Source organism: Rhipicephalus microplus, chromosome 7, assembly GCF_043290135.1.
Source record: "Rhipicephalus microplus isolate Deutch F79 chromosome 7, USDA_Rmic, whole genome shotgun sequence".
In the NCBI taxonomy this organism is placed as follows: Eukaryota; Metazoa; Arthropoda; class Arachnida; order Ixodida; family Ixodidae; genus Rhipicephalus; species Rhipicephalus microplus.
Genome location: NC_134706.1, coordinates 74,256,229 through 74,273,975, shown reverse-complemented (window position 1 = coordinate 74,273,975; position 17,747 = coordinate 74,256,229). Strand labels below are relative to the sequence as shown.

At 47.0% G+C, this 17,747-nt stretch overlaps 1 protein-coding gene across 3 annotated transcripts in view; it reads left to right on the top strand.

Moving 5' to 3' along the window:
* Window positions 1-1,657: 1,657 nt before the first annotated feature.
* LOC142766976 (japanin-like-RA2) overlaps window positions 1,658-17,747 on the top strand; it is a 152,192-nt gene continuing 136,102 nt past the window's right edge. For 2 of the 3 annotated variants that reach the window (XM_075868184.1, XM_075868185.1), the window contains exons 1-3: window positions 1,658-1,788; window positions 12,057-12,095; window positions 13,423-13,461. In XM_075868184.1, the coding sequence (XP_075724299.1) occupies window positions 1,692-1,788; window positions 12,057-12,095; window positions 13,423-13,461 (175 nt within the window). In that variant the 5' untranslated portion in view covers window positions 1,658-1,691. The remainder of the gene's footprint in view (window positions 1,789-12,056; window positions 12,096-13,422; window positions 13,462-17,747) is intronic. The other variant, XM_075868186.1, reaches the window with a different exon arrangement.

The following is a 17,747-nucleotide window of genomic DNA, read 5'->3' as shown; positions in this document are numbered from 1 at the left end:
ACCTCTGCCTTGCCAACGCCTTAAAGAAGTCCTGCCCCCACATGGTACACCGCGGCTTTGCTCTACAAGTGGAGCGCCTCACCAAAGCTGGTAACCCCGCACACGTTCTCGTTTCAGTGGCGGAAAAGCTGGTCACTGTCGTGAAGCGAGGCGACAAACCAGATAAGCGCAACAGCGTCAGAAAGAGCCGGCCTGTCGTACTACCGTACGTGCACGACGTCTCACACAGGCTAAAAAAGATTGCTCGAGACGCCAACGTTCTTGTTGTTTTTTCAGCACCGGAAAAATTGCAGAAGCTTTGCAAACGGGTTAATACACCTCGCGCAAATTGTGCCGCGTGCTCTGTCGCGCTCAGGACATGCTACGTCCCATGCGCAGTGGGAGTCGTATACTTGATTCCGCTGACGTGTGGGTGCGTCTATGTCGACCAAACCGGCATATGCATAAACGAGCGCTTCCGAGAACACCGAAACAATGTGCACAATGTGGTACAAGGGCATCTTGGCATTCATTGCCGAGATTGTGGGTGCACCCCCCTCTTGATCAGTGCTCTATATTGGCAAGGCACAGGGACCAGCTTACCAGAGAAATTATCGAAGCCGAAAAAATACACGTGCTAGGAGATAAATGCGTAAGCACTTCATTGGTTGCTTTATCACAGGCTGAATGTGGTTACCTGGCTGGGCTTTGAGGCAATAGAGGACCCGTCACACGTGCTGTTACTGGTGTGTAGATTAGGCTTGTTTTTTACCTTCATGCTCTGTAATCTTCCTTTTTAGACGTATAAATTCTTGCCACTCTGTGAAATAAAGTTAGTTGGAAATCAGCGCTCTTTCTGTCTACCCTGTCCTTTTTTCCTTTGTTCGCGCGCTGAAACATCTTGCAGAAATCTCACCGTTTGCTGGCCACAAGTTGGGCCATATAAACACTTCAAGTTTTGGAAAAGCCATGTCTGCCTTCATCAGCGTCATGACCCCATGGCAATGTAATATCACCACAATAATGCGTGGTACAAGCGTGCATTGCTGCCAAGCGTCAGATCGTGTTATTATCACAACGACTTGATGATTTAAAGGTGGCAATGCATAAAAAAGAAAGACACGTTACGGTGCCTATTACGTTACCTATTCCGTTATGGTTCGACAATATTTGTCTTGTATATTACCTTGTGATTTAACGCATGCTACGCACTATACAGAATGCAGATATACGCGAAACCTTCTTGCTTAAACCAGATTCAAGTTGATCATATAAATTGTAGTTAGCCACAGTTTAAGCTTATCGAATGGCATCTTACAATAAAATGTACGCAATAAGTGCTTGACGAAACAGGATATTGCTATCCTGTTCAAGTTTAAAAGGCGAACTTAAAAGTCCCCATATATTTCATTTTCTTTGCATTTTTCTTTCACTTTGCGGTCGCCTTGAAGATGATTAAACACGTGTGCAATTGGTGCAGTAAAAGATGAGTCAGGCTCTATATCATGTTCAATTGAGGCTACAATTCTGTAGTGATGGTTTCTGAATCACTTGTAAAGGCTTCCTTATAAGAATCATACGAGGACAGTTCCAGTGATCTTTGTCTGCTGTTTCTTTAAGTTCATGTTGTCCCTTAAATAGCAGCATTGACGTACTTGGCTGAAAGTGAATGCGTATAAAGGAAGTGTGACACAATCGAGTGATTCATTTGGATGCATGTGCGCGCATCTGCACCAGCTGTCGGAAAAAAAATGAGGCTACATCTCCTTCATGTACTGTTAACATATGGCTTCATGTTCACCATATACGGTAAGTGATTGGTATAATATACGTTATTACTTTGACATGTTTTGAACTAGAATTTTTTACTACACGTTTTGCAGGATAACTGGAGTAAAGTAATGTAATAATATGTACTAACAATACCCTTGTCTTTGAAGTTAGAGAACGCTTCAGCTTCGCGTTCTCGAGCGAAAATGTTTGCTCAACGCGGCCCAATTGACATCGTCGATTACCTGCTTTGGCATCTTGATAGACTCCTTAGGTGGAATGAAAGAAAAGTAACGTCTATGAGCAAAAAATTGGTCTTCTCATTTGTATCATCTGATCTAGCAGAAGTGCTGTTGCGAAGGGACTACGACGCTATAGTTCTTCTCTTTCCGAATCACCTATGCTACCGCTACACGTTCATAATGTAACATGCCAGGCTGCAGAGCTGCTGATTTTGATGATGGTTTATGTGTACTGAATGGTTGTATATTTCTGACCGTTTTCTATTGAACCGTTCTTCAAACAACTAGCTAGCTGTAAATATAAGTTCTATTGATTCCTCGTGAGATTTCACGCTTCCGTCACCCTAACAATATATATGTTGACCAGACTTACTTTCTTAGAAATAGCGTTTGATAATAATGTTAAGCCAGGTGTAGGATAATTTAATTTTTATGAAGCACATAATTTGGCGAACTAGAGCTCTCACTGGGAGACGTTGAGGCTGTAAGGCTGCACCCAACCTCAACCTTTCCCTGCTCAGGGACACCATGAAATTAAAGCGCATAGGCGAAACTGTGTTCCGAGATGCCACCCCGGACCTCAGCTTCTGCGCGAAGTGCGCGACGCGCGGTGGTCCAACGCGCCAGAGCCCTTCCGCAAGGATCACTATGTTCTCGCCATTCAAGTCCGCACCTTCCCATGCAAGCCTTACGCACACACGGGTGGCCATAACATATGAAACATGTCTTGATAATGCCGGCTGCATTCCGCCATTTTCAGGACTGAGGAACTGCTGGTTCTCAAATTTCTGTCAAACGATGGTCAAACTTCTTGATTGTGGTCAACGCCTTGATTCTTGCCAAGGAGGACCTTACAGCAATTGGCTATCTCCGGGCTCATCGCACGGGAGTCACCAATCATTGACTTAAGCAATGATACAACCATAGCTTACGTCACAGCATCGCACATCTCGACCATGGGATCTAAAAACAGACCATCGTGCTCGCCCACTCTCACAGAAGCAGAGGTAGCACGTCAAGAGCAGAGCAACTGTATTACTCTCATCAGAGTTATTTACCTCTGTGAGAGATAAGTGCAGAGTTACTCGGGGAACTTACTTTTCCTTTGAAAGGAGAGTAAGAGAAGCTGCCAATGCACTGCTTTTCAGGTGGAGTTTCCAGTCTACGCGACTCTCGTGCCGACGTGGCGTGAACACAATCTCGTAGGCCATCCTAGGCGGACGGAGTACAAGGTAGCGCCTCGATCTTACCACTGACACTTCAACGTTGTGTAACTGTCTCGTAACCACACGCCTCTAACCTTCGACGTTATCAGGATAACTTTCAGTGATACAAAAAGTACGCTTTTTTAATGGTGAACGCCTCGTTTCCAAAACGCTAACAGCAACACATTCGAAGGAAGGACAAGCGGCCAAATCTAATGCGTAAAATAGTTTAGGAATAATTTTATGCGTGCGCAATGCGCATTGCACTGACGCGCCTGCTTTAAGAATTATTTTTTGGCATACACCTATTGCTACTTGAGGTAGCACAGGCTCTAGACATAAAAAAAAGAAAAAAATGGGTTTTGCAAAAAACATCGCAGCATATCCAAGGAGTGCAGGATGATTAGTGAGGCGAAGCATTTGTCAGTCTGTCTGCGCGGCCATCCGTTGTTTGTTCTTGCTTCCGTCTGTTCACGCGTCCATCTGTGCGACCGTCCGTCTGTCCGTTCATGCGTTCATCCGTGCGTCTGTCCGTGGGAGCATACGTCCATCATTCAGTGCATCTCTCTGTCTCTCCGTCCTTGCATCTCTCCATCCGTCCATCCATCCAGTGAACACTTCAAGTACCACCATCTTGCAACTTTTGTTCATATATTCATCATATAAACGTACCAACATCCAGCGCACATTCCAAAGACTAAGCGAGACGTGGCACGGCTGGACAAGGGGATCGGCACGCGCACACTTTTTTACGGCCTGCGCTTGGTGTTTACTTTCCTCCTTTCACCGCCGCTAGTTCATGGCACTGTGGCCCAACCCTCGCTAAACCTTGCTAATAATAAAGAAGGTTACGCCCAGCGGATTCAACGTGGCAACCCTTCTGGTGAGATAGTGCTCAAAGTGCGTCCCTCTGATAATCGTTTTTCATTAGTAAGCATCAATTCTCAGGCATCTTTAGCGCAGATTAAGTCACCAATACTTGTCTGAAGGTTATTTATTAAGAAACTATCTTTCTATTTATGAATAACGTGCGTAGGTTTTCTTCTGAACTCAACTAGGTGCGCGTGGGCTGCTCCTCTAGTCCGGCTTTGGAGGTGGCTACGTACTACAACGACACACTACAACAACATATACTACTACTGCATACATCGCGGACGCACGACCCACGGCTTTAGGAGCTTCCCCCCTAAAAATCTCAAGAATTCGAACTTGCCACATCCATGTTTCTAGGTGAGTGATCTACCACAACGCCAAGTTCCACCACAGTGACTTCGTGGTGAAAAATATCACAGCATATCCACGGAGTGAACGATGATAAGTGTGGCAAAGCATCCATCCGTCCTTGCGTCTGTCTGTCTGCGTGCGTCGGTTCATGAGTCCGTCCTTGTGTGCACCTCTCCGTCATTCTGTCTGTCTGTCTGTCTGTCTGTCTGTCTGTCTGTCTGTCTGTCTGTCTGTCTGTCTGTCCATTTCTCCATCCGTACGTCCATAACCATCCGATATCGTCAAATAAAAGAAAACCACCAATGCCATCTAGAGACATCATTTCCAAGGTCATATACACCCAACACCATCTAGTTAGCCGTTCTTAAAACTAAGTAGAAGTGTCTAATACTACTACTACAACATACTACTTAAAGGGACATGACCCAAATCCTAAGGAGCTTCGCCCCTAAAACACGCCGCTTCGCTTCACCAGTCGCTGTTTGAAGACAGACGCGATGCGTCCTCATAACATGAAAACTGCGGCCGGCCGAAAGACAAGATATGAATTTTATTTTCTTGATTTTGAATTTATGCACAAAAAACGGACGAAAATTACCCATGAGCTGAGGTGGAATATCATCTCTTACTTCCGAGTCAGAGAGGAATTTTTCGCTGTTTCTGCAAGTTTACGTGCACAGAAGCTTCATGTAGACTGTAATGTTCGATAAGTACGCGCGTACCTGATTGGTACATGTGTATTTTTTTCGTCCAAGCGACTATATGCTAGCGCAGTGGTCATGTCAGTGTGTACTCATGTGCGCCTGTATACTGATAGCTGCAACTCCATAGCCGATTGCTGAAAAACAAAATGAACGGGCATGGAAGCATCTGATCAAGTCACTTCTTTAACGGGTACCAAATTCAAAGTCTGTGTTTTCAGTATGAGTCGGTGGAGTGGTGCGAGTGCTCCCGGCAGCTTACAGTGACGGCCAGTGTGCGTTGGCTGATTGGGCTCGCATAGCTGGTCATCGCTCCTTATGCGGACAACGTAAGCAAAACCCAATCGCTCATTCAGGTTAACCGATGGCAAGGCTCTACTGCACAGAAGCGCCGATGACAAGTATGACAGACTCGGCCGGTAAGCTAAGCCTACGTTTGGCGGTAGTCGTACTCGTACAGGTAACCAAGAGTTGGACCAATCTCGGAGAAGGTGGTTCGCAAAGGTCGACGTTTCAGCATTTCACCAGCCTCTCATTCTAACATTAAAGTGTAGCCGTGGTAAGTAAAACTTTAAGAATTGCAAGAGCTGCGTTTGAGTGTTTGTTTTGTATACCAGCGTTGTTTTTTAGCGTACTTGTACACGCTGCAGCAACGCAAGTTGAATCGTACGTCGGATCGTAACGTTCGTAGACTATTTCGCAGCCAGTACTGCTGAAAGGTCGTCCCAATTGTGTTTGTAAGCGCTTAGCTACAACTTCAAGTCTTGGACATGAGTGGCCTCCCCACATTGAACCAATATGACAGAATGCCAGCTGATAATTAAAATTTAGAATTAGAAATGACGTTGAATGCCACGACAGTTGTTATAATAAAAATGGACGTGTCTACATGGTACCAAACGACCACCAGATACATACACGTGCTAGATGTACACTTGCCTTTCAAACACACGTAATATAGATGTAATGCCACCCACGCAAAAAGGGGCGCTACGCATCACTGGTATAAATACCAGTTTCTGTATGTGTGGCTGTCTGCAGCACGAGAAATACATGGTTAGTGTTGCTGCGTTGTCTACGATTATATATTGTGTGCCACAGTGCACCCTGGAATGTGACCTAACTTCAAGCAATATGTGCTGCACGCTCACTGATAGATTGCTTAAAACGCTCGACTATTTTTTAACGTTATTCCAAGCAACAAGAGTGACTCTATTTTTGGACGGAGTGCCTGCAGTCTAGACTAAGAAGATAGTAAAATTTAGTGAGACTGGCGTGATTCCCGCAGAGAGCGAATGTACTCTAGTCTGGTGAGGGAGCTTGTTCCCTCTCGTTCAGCCAGAGTACAAGCGCTCTGTCGAGCGAGTGTGCCTGCTCTATGCATTAGAGTGTTCCCGCACTCCTGAAAAGAGAGTGAAACATACGACACGCATTTACTTTCGCAAAGAGCGTTACCAGCACTCTCTTTCGGCTGTGAGTGCACGAGCTGGATCTCGACACAAACATGAGCGAGGAGAAGTTGTGCCACCTGATGAGCAGAGTGAAGAGAAAATTTTTGCAAGCCTGGTGGGTATTCCTCCGCGAGTCATGGCAGACTTCAGATCCGAGTCAACGACAATGGAAAGGACATTGCAGCGGCGTGCGCGACAGTACAACTGTAGCGTAAACGTCTTTCCAGCTAGTATTGTGTAGGCATCCCTCACCGACAACAGTTACGTTCTGCGGAAGTGGCGAGGGCTGTCGTGAGGATCGGGCTACAGAAAACGCAACCTACCCAACGTTCTCCAGCGATATCTTCGCTCGCGGATGTTGTGCGTGAAAAAGTGCAGCAAGCTATTCTCCAACCACAGCCCCAGGTGCTGCACACAGTACAACCGGAAGCTCCAGCTCCGTTGTACGCACAAGCAGTGCGACAAGACCTTGTACGCTCAATTTTTTTTCAAGATGTCATTATACCTTCGGCCTTTCTGCGTGGTACGCCACCACACATACAGAAAGCAAGACACCGTAAGAGAGATGTGTGGTGCACTGAAGACCAGCGGCCCCTCTGCTACCACTGTGACGAAGCAGATCGCCTCTATCGAGCATGTCATTATCGTCGAGTAGGACAGCGTGGCTTCCCAGTCGATGCACGGTGCCTTCGGAACGATGAGCACCCTTACAAGACTCAAACGCTTTTGTCTTCGCTCCATACGATTCAGGACATCAACAACAAAAATCATGATCGACAGCTCTAGTGCGCTACCAGACGCTAAGTCCTAGACCACCAACCGTTTGCCCGAGACCTCGATCACCTAGCCTACGGCTGGAGAACTAGAGCCAGCGACCTGTGGAGGCAAGGCCGCTGATACTTAGAAAACTAAAGACCACGATCACTGACCCGACCAGATGACTGCAATCAGGCAACGACGTTTAAGTGCAGTAATGTTGGCGTTACCTCCGCACTGTTATTCACCATCGACGACCTGGACGCTATAGCACTAATAGACACCGGGGCAGAATGGAGAATACAGGAAGGATAGAGATTACTTGATTCGTGTGCGTCGGTAGCTTTATTGTACTTCCTGACTGTTGCTGTAAGCTGAATTTAGGAATGAACTTCTTGAGGGCAAATAGCACAATCATTGACTTGCAAGAGTCTAAAGTCTCTTTTTTTACCGAGAACGTTGTCGCAATGTGTCGAACTTAGTAATCAGCCGGTTCACCTGCCCGCGTTTTGGATGAAAAAGCGACTGTGTCGCCACGTTCAAATGTGACAGTTATCCTGAAAGGGGACAGTTTTGGTGGTTATGTGGGACTTCAAGATGGAAACATTGGACTGTGGTTTGCACAAGCAATACGCGTGGAAAGAGGTCTGGTAAGCTTTCGTAAACAATGTGTAAATGTCCTATTAACCAACTTCAGCAGTGCGGTGCACCATGTGGCGAACGGAACATGTGGCGAAGGGAGCAAACCTGCATGAATATTTTCAAATTGTGAATGTTCGCTGTTAGTAGAGACCCCCCAGTGCCAGTGGACAGTGTCATTCGATCAATAGACATTTACCGCGAGGTTTCATCTCCACGGAAAGAGCTGATTGTGAATTCGATCAAAAGAGTTGCAGAGTGTCTTTTCACTTCACTGAACGTCGGACGTACTTCGGTCGTAAAAAAATGTTAGAGCGTTGCGTCAGCGTCCAAACCGAGAACTTCCAAAAGAACGGAAATCTGTAAGGAACAAATACAAGAAATGTTGAAACACGATGTAATACAGCCATCACATTGTCCCTGGGCATCACCGGTGGTATTAGTCAAAAAGAAGGACAACACGCTCAGGTTTTGTGTTGACTAAAGAAAGCTGAACGTCGTCATGAAGCAGGACGTTTATCCACGACCCAAAATTGATTACACCCTGCAAAATCCACAAATTGCTCATTTCTTTTCGCCATTGTACTTAAAAAGCGGATAATTGCAAATAGACGGGGTCCAACGAGATTGCAAAAAGACTGCGTTTGCGACAACCGACGGTCTATGCGAGTTCAAGGTACTCTATTTTGCTTGTGCTCTACTCCTGAAACCCCCCAAAGACTGATGGACACTGTCCTATTCTGCTTTCAACAGTAATTGTGCCTCGTATATCTTGGTGATGTAGTAGTTTTAGTGGCAAAGCTCCTTAGGCCGTGGACCGTTTCTTATTCTACAGTAGCAGTAGTGTGTAGCACCGTCTAGCTTAGGAGTTGGCCAATAGATTGTCTTTTGTGTATAATAATAGAGCTAGATGTCATTAGGGGATTTCACAGCATATCCACGAAGAAAATGATGTCGAGTAGGGTGAAGAGTCTATCGAGCCGTCCATTTGTCCATTTGTGCATGCGTGGTTCCGTTCGCCAGTCTATCCACTCGCCTGACCTTCTGTCTGTCAGCGTGTCTGATTGTTCATGCTTCCATCCAACAACATCGCACGGGAGATGAACGAATGGGACTGAAAGATATAAAGAAAGAAGAGTACAGAAGGATCAAATAAAAGGATTCGATCTGACCCCCGTACTCACGCAAGAGCACCGGCGCGCTACGCGTAGTTGACCGATAAGACCACCGAAAAATTAGGGGGTACTGTGATGTGCACTTTTTAACACGGTCAAAAGAAAACTTAAGAGCGGGTTTTTCAAACTCACGTGGTAAGTCCGATTGGCCCTGTCGGTAGAGCCACACCAGAGAGCTCATTCGAAGTTGGCTCGGCGAGCAAGGCGTTTGCACAAAAAAGTCGCTCCGAACAGCCAGCTGGGAGGAACCTGATCCTCAGGTGAATAGCCGTAACGAGTATGGCAATTTGTCTGTTCCACGAGAGGGTGGCAAAGACCAGTGTGGTCTAGGAATCAGTGGTGTCGTTGTCGAATGCTCGGAAAGTACGGTAGAGGCCGGTGGAATTGAGGAGGTTGTCGTTGTCTACGTTGAGCTCTTGGGGACGACGACACAGGCCCGTGGAATCGAGGAGGCACCCGGTGTATGTGTGCCCGTCGAGCTTGTGTTGATGACGGCAGAGGTAGGCTGAGTCGTGGAAGAAGGAGGTGCCGTCGTCGTGCTCGTGCAGAGAATGGGCCCACTCAATCTATGGGCGCGCTCAACAGACGCCGTTCATCTCGTGAGCAAGTGGCAGTTGGGTGCCTGTTGTAGCTGCAATGGAAACACGATAGGTGCCGGGGCTGTAGTGGACGAATAGGGTGCCTTTGCTTATACAGCAGGATTTAAGGGGAGATCGTGGACCCCGCAAAAGTGAGGATGAGGCAGTTGCCGCTACGAACACCGATTACAAGTTGCTCTCTTGAGGCAATGTTGCCGGCTAGGTCCTCGACGGAGTTACACGGGTCGATCCTGTAGATCATTCCGAGTCAGGTGTTCAAATTCAGTTGCTTTGGCCAAACCTGTACATCGCAGATCACCCCAATCTGAAGCCGAGTGGTCAGATCGGCGGCGGGGTGCGTATCAATCGCAACCAGGTTGCCTTTGAAATTCACCCGTACAGTTGGGGTGGCATGAATACCAAGGGGAAAGCGGCGATCACGTCCATCGACACAGTTACGAAGTTGACCTTCTCGACAGGTCGACAGGTGATGGGGGCCAACCGGTTGCTCGGAATCAAATCTTCAACGACTTAAAGATCTTGGTTGCTCGGATGATGGTGCGGAGAAGTGCTTGCAGGCACGCACGCAATTGGGGAGGAAACCGTTTTCTCGGCTGCCACTGGGGTTCAAAGAGAAGATGAGATGGTGTTCTTTATTCTAGTTCTGTTGGAGAAGTGGGTGTTCCTTGCAGGTAGCCACGGCTGTGGCTGGAGAGGAGAAAAATCCGGTTTTCACCTTATATTCGCTCGGAGCCAGGATGAAGTTGGCAGTGTCATGACAGCTGTTTCCCTGAGGCCGGGGTTTGCATTTGAAGCGCACAGACTTCCATGGTTCCTGCTTCTGCTACTGTGTGGGCACCAATGGTGATGCCGAGGATACCTGAGCGGCTTTCTGTTGGTTCACCTTCGTGCGGCGGCTTCTCTGTTGGGACATCTGTATCCATGAAAAGAACTGCGCGTGAAAGAACGCAGAGCTACCATGAAAAAAGCACAAAAGCACAAAAAACTAGCGTCCTATTGAGTTCAAAACACTCTCGGCTGTCACCTAAGCCTCTTGGTTCCCCATTATGTCACAGTAAGCAGGTATCAACTGGAATGCTCCGTCATATTCATGCTTTGGTTGCAATGCCGAGAATAAATTTTTATGGATAAAATGTGATGTGGACATTGTCTCACGAATCAATCGATTGTTTGAAGAATAGGTTTAGGCAGTCTATTGACGGTGTACAGCAACACTTATAAAGGAGTACTCCTCACCCCTTCGAAGAATAAAGTTGTTATTCACTCACTCACCCTAAGAGGGTTAACTGGTCTGCCGAGAACTACAGTGAACCTTACGTGCCACATCATATACTCAGAAAATTATTAAAAAAGATGGTGCAAGACTCACCACCTCTGCTACGAGTGGCACTGGCTTACGCTCCCAGGGAATGACCACACCAAGACACCCAAGGAAAGTAAAAAAGACTAGAACTGTCCTTCATCTCACCTGAAATGGAGGAGCATTGAACATGTAACTCGACTGCTGAGAACTGAGATCCCATTAATTGAAGGGTTATTCTTTATCCGCTTGAATCGCTTTCACTTGACTTGACAATGTTTACTCTGCCTTTAAGAAGGCAGAGATAATATGCCCTGTGCTTTACTTCGCCTATATAATTGTCGATCTTTTTACACAAACATTTCAGCGTGATGACTTCAAGGGGCGCTGAAACGCTGTTTCAAGTAACCACAGAATGACTTTACTGGAAAAGCTTAACGCCTCACGAATTAAACACCGCAAAAATTTTAGGAATCTGTCCAGTGCGAGTAGTTACAGAGGTTTGTCACATGCTGCGATTGCATTCTCTCTTCTCTCGTCCTGATGAAAGCGCTGGAAGCTAAGCAGGGAGGAATGGCAGGTCCACAGAAAAACGTCACATGTGCCTCGTGGGCTCGAGCACTTTTTTTCTTTTTTTCTTTGAATGCGCCGCTTTTTTGGTGTGATCGCATGTACACGCGCGGACAAGTCGCGGCCCCCCACGGCGCCATGTTCAAATAAGTCAACGAGTGATAGATGGGTGATTCACGTGTGATTTTTGGGCATATTCCGCCATTTGTCGAGACAAAAAAGGCAATTTTCAGCTGATTTTGATAAATAATTTTTTGAGAAGTCCAGGCCACGTGCTGTGCTATAATATTTGGCTCGCGTGTTGTCGGGAACATCTACTACCGATCGGCAGTGCTTTCTGACCATGTTCAAAAAGTGTTGCAGGGCTCTTTAAACAAACACAAATATAAAATTATAACCAGCTCGTTTATTGCCGCAATATTGACTGTGACGTGTATCATTACAGCTTCTGAAGAGACTGCCTTGAACTCCTACTTTTGCTCAGGTGAGCTTACCATCAGTGTTCTATGCACTGACAAGTAGCAGAGACCTATTCTTTTCAGGGTAGTGTGGATAGAGAGCGCTACACAATAATGTGGGTTTTTTTCAGCAGTTGATGTACTTCAGATTGATGTTCGCTTAGCCAGGTTAACCAAATACGTGACTGACTTCTGCGTCGTAGCGCTTGATATAACACAAAAGTGAAATGTGTCATCAAAGGGGTGGCTGGGTGCTCATTGTACACTGGGACATTGTGGTGCCAAACCACAAGAATAATTTTGCTAGAAGAATAACCATATGGTGGAGCACTGGGGTGGAGGAAGCCTTTCTAAATCCTGAATGATAGATTGCTACTTTCTTTTAAGAGGAAGGTAGATAAAAGCTGCATCTTACCGGTACTTACCCATGGAACAGAAACCGGATAGATTACAAGAAGGGTTGAACTTAATATGATTACGAAACAGTGAGCAATGAAAGGAGAAATGGTAGGTGTAATGCTAAGAAACAAGAAGAAAGCAGAGTGCATCGTGGAAGAAATGCGTGCTAATGAAATCATAGTCAAAATGAAGAAGCAGAAATTGTAATGGGCCGGGCACGTAGTGCGAAGGCAAGATAACCGATGGGGTACATAACAGTGCAAACGTCGAGAAACTTGGATGATCTCCCGCTTAAAGAAGCCATGAGTAAATGCGAAGCTGTGGGAGCGCTAAGAATTACACTGGCGACAACGTTCACGCTGGCCCTCATCAAGAGAAAGCAAGCTAAGGCACCCATGACTGAATTCCAAATGCGCGAGCGATCCAGTCAGTGAACGGTTGTGCAGCGCAAGTACTCGGTATTTCACAAGCTGACGCTGCCTACCTGATCCTCGCTCCCTGCTCAGCCTTGCCAATAGGGGGAGACGGGAGCGACATTATGCGGGAGTCTTTCTCGGGCGGCATGAGACGGGAGCATGCGGCAATAGACGCGAGACGCGAGCATTTCCAGGGGGGGGGGGATGGGGTTATGGAGGGACAGTGTCTTTCTGTTTATCGGCCTTCATCGTCGCTGAAATAGAGCAGCATCAAACGCGTAGTTTGAAGGCTGTGAATTGGGGTCTCGTTGATGGATTGACTACTCTTTATCCCCTTGAACTGCTTTAACTTCACTTGACCATCTTTACTTCGAAGTTACGAAGTGAGAGCTATTATGCCCTGTGCTTGCCTTAGCCTAATTGTCTGTCAATTTTCTTACACCAGATATCAAGGCTTATGGCTCACACAAACGCTACCATCAAAATATAACCTGCTCGCTCATTATCGTAGTATTTACTATGGTGTGTATAATTACAGGTCCCAAAGGAACGCCCTTGAACTCCAACTTCTGCCCAGGTGAGTTTTTCATCGATATTCTATCCACTCACAAGTAGCTGAAGCCAGCCTCTTCGGAGTAGTTTGGTGGGAGGGTGCTACACAAACGTGTGCCTTTTTTAAAAGTGAGTGTACTTACCGTTAATAAAGTACGTGACTTACTCTAGCCTCGTAGGGCTTGATATATTACGAAAGTGAAATGTGTGATCAGAGCCGTGGTTGAGCGCTAATTGTACATTCACACCTCGCGTCGCCGAACCACAACATAGGTAACTAGAAGAATAAGAACTGGATTGATCACATTCCACAAGAACTGCCAAGTCATGAATGGTAGATTGCCACTATCCCTCAAGGAAAGGCAGATAACAGCTGCATCTTACCGATACTTGGGGGAGTCCGCTAGGGGGCCCAGGCAAGACTGGTGTGCCTCGCATGGGCTCCGTATTCTGCGAAGTTTTTGTTGAACCAAGACTGCATTTTTGGTGCCAACAGTGGTCTCTCTTGAACTTCAGCAAGTTGCCGACGCTGGTGGTGAGTGCCTCAAACCTCTTTGTTCTTGAGGAGCTTTGCAAACTTCAACTCTTGCTGAGCGGGAGAACGCCGCCTCGTCAGCCCTAACGCCACCGGCACCGGCGTCGGGCTCGCGCTTCGACGCGCGTGCACAAGTTAATTCGGCAACGCAATGGCATACAAGGTGAGTGGCACGGATTTACCTGCCACAGAATTCAACCCAGAAGAATTGAGTGTAGTCCTGAATGCCCGACAACGCTCACCTCGACAACAGCCAAAAGAAACTGAAGGAACGCAGTCAAGTAAAGCGGCGTCAGCTGCCGAAACGCCAGCACGCAAAACGGAATCACCGCCCAGCGTTTCCTCAAAGCTCGACAACACAGCGGTGGCGCGTCCTCGGTTAAAATGACTGTCACGGTTGCCAGTCGATGACTTCAAGATTGTCTTTCGTCCGAGTGCGGGCGTAGATCTGGCCCAATACAACGATGGAGAGTTACGAGCGGCTGTAGTCGCCAACAGTGGACTGCACTCTGTGGTTGCCGACGAAGATCTTGTGTGCACCAATCTGGCCAAGAATATTTTCACCGTGTCCACTTCTTGCGCCGACCGAGTTGCCAACTATGCAAAAATACGAGAACTCACGCTACGTGGTAAAAAACTGGGATTTCACGCGTACATAGCTCCACCGGACGGGGCACAGGCAGGGATCATCTACCTCGCTTGGAATGGTGAATCACCCCAGGACTTGCTTCAAGAATTACGTCGGGCGAATCGCTTTCTACCAGTAGTCCAAGCAAAGGACATGGGGCGTACCTCACGCTCAGTGCTCATTCACTTCGTGGCTGAGGAGCTTCCTCCGTCAGTCAAAATGTTCGGCATGCTCTACGCCGTTTTCAACTTTCGACCGAAGGTGGAAGCGTGCCTAAACTGTAGACAAGTCGGCCACCGACGAGATGTATGTCCTTTGCCAAATCGCCTCACTTGCTCAAGCTGCGGACAGAAACACCCGGAGGACACCCCGCAGTGCGTCATCTGTGGAGACGCTCACAAGACGGGTGACAGGGCATGCAAGCAACGCTTTCAGCGTGGCTTCAGCCGTCTCTCTCGGCCGCGACAAAGGCTGCAACAAGAGCACCAGCAGGAGCAGCCCGAGTTCCAGCTCGAGAAGGTGTTTTTTTCAAGCATCAACGACAGAAATCGTAGTAGCAGGAGCAAGAGTCCTGGACGAAACCGTAACAGCAGAAGCAGGAGTCCTGAACGAAACCGTGGCAGCAAAGGCAAAAGCCCTGGATGAAGTGCATCACAAGGCCGCGACTTCAGCACCAAACCCGAAAAGGTGAGCTGGGCAAAGCAAGCCTTCTGCTACTGTTGTATGCTCTCTGACGCTAAAGAAAATTCTAAAACTCAGGAGACTATCGAACGTCTAATGCGAGAGATTCAAGAGTTAAAGCAACAGTTGGCTCTGGTGCTGGAACGTTTAAGTACACTTACAGCTGCCCCACCCGCGTCTTCTCCACACCTATCCATCTCCCCCTCTGTCATAGAGCCTGATATGGCAACCGAGTCAGGGACGGATATTATAGATTCCTCTCCACAGCCAGCAAAAAAGAAAAGGACAGAGCAACCCGAGTCATCGGAGGATGATTTTAAAAGCACGAGTAAAAAAATTCGGAAAGAACACCGGGAACTCAAACAAAAGGTTAATTTAGGCTTTACGCAAATTGCTGAACGCTTCAATAAGATAGAGAGTATTCTAGACGTGTTAGTTGCTCGGCTCGAATCTCTCCCACAATTTCAACCCTCTCCAGCGCCTTCGCAGCCATAACCCCCTCCTGCACCCTTGCCTCATCTTCACCCTCTTCACTCTGCATATGGCAATGAAATTGCCGTGGATTAAGAAACAAGAGAGACAACTTCTCACTTTATATACAGCGGTCTACACGGGCCCCTGATGTCATCTTCGTACAGGAGCCTTTAAAAGCTTGCAAACTCCTCGGCTATCAGGCTGTACATTCGCATCCTAGCTCCCCATGGGCTACCACATATATACAGAGGAATATCTCGTTTATAGCTCATGATCTTTCCGATCTTTAGAGTGACTGCCTTCTTCTTGAACTTCTCCCACGTCGTACAGGACAAGGCACATATTTTATTTTGAATATTTATTCTCATCCTAGAGATGCCCTCACTGCTGTTTTTGTAGCAATCGATAGGGCCATCCAAATAGCAAACTCTGCTCCCATAGTTGTAACGGGTGACTTTAATGCCCCGCACGTAGATTGGGGTTACAGGAGAAACACTCGGAAGGGCACCAGCCTTTTTCAATACATTCAGCGGAACAGGTGCACTCTAGTCACTGACTGCATGCTACCAACACGAATTGGCAACAGTGTGAGCAGAGATACCACCCCTGACCTTACTTTCACTCCAAAAGTGCGACAAGCTAACTGGACACACAGTGAGGTCAACCTCGGCCGTGATCATTACATGCTAACAATTACACTGTCCCATGCCAATTTTCGTCCACAGTTTCATTTAAAACCTATTGTTGACTGAGACAAATTTCGCGAAATCCGAGACCGAAACCCGAAAAAAGAAATTCAAGACTACAAAGACTGGGCGTCTCAGCTTAAACAGGATGTAGCTCTTAGCGAAAAAGTAACCCCAGCAGCACATATCCGTGATCCAGTAGACAGCAGGCTACTCCACCTATGGGAGGCTTATCAGAGCTTGGAGAAACGATGGCTCAAGCAAAAATATAATCGTAAACTAAAACGCAAAATGTCACAAACACTCCAGCTTGTAACTGAACACGTGGCCGAACTTTCATCGCAGCAATGGAACCAGATATGTAACCGACTCGACGGTACTCTACATATGAAGAACTCTTGGTCCCTGCTTCACCATATGTTAGATCCATGCTCCTCGCTATGTGAAAGTGATAAGCGAATTATGAAACTCTTGTTTGAAGTAGAAAAACAAGGGCAAGACGTTGAAACTGCTGTTAAAACTACGTATTTTCCTGGCCCAAGGCGAGAATCGTTACCTACCTACAATGGAGCTCCCAATGCAGACTTGGATGCACCGATTGCAGAGGCGGAAGTTTGGGCTGCCCTAAGCAAACTTCGCACGACATCTGCTCCAGGACTAGATGAAATTACTAACAAAACACTCCGAAATTTAGGCTCCAAGTCAGTGGCAGCTCATACCGATTACATGAATCAACAATGGGAGCAGGGCACGCTGCCCCAGGAATGGAACTCAGCTAAGGGGACTTTCATACCCAAACGTAATAAGCTGTTAGACCTTAATAATTTGAGACCGATCTCTCTTACCTCATGTACAAGAAAACTGATGGAGCATGTAATTCTCAATCGTCTTAATCGCTACATGGAACAAGAAAAACTGTTTCCCTCCACCATGTACGGCTTCCGAGCGGGACTCTCCACTCAGGATGTCATGCTGCAGCTTAAGGAAGACGTGCTAAATCCTACTTTTAAACACATCACCAGAGCCATCCTTGTATTGGACCTGACTAAGGCTTTTGATAATGTTTCTCACTCCTCGATTTTACAATCTCTTAGTGAACTAAACGTAGGCTCTCGCACGCACAGGTATGTCTCTGCCTTTCTCAGCAATAGGTCCGTCTGCCTACAGTCGGGCACTTTCAAACCGATCCCTTCACGCTAGGTAGCAAGGGAACGCCCCAGGGATCGGTTTTGTCCCCGTTCCTTTTTAACGTTACTCTCGTACCGCTAGCGCGGGAACTTGCCAAACTTTCTTCCATCAATCACTCC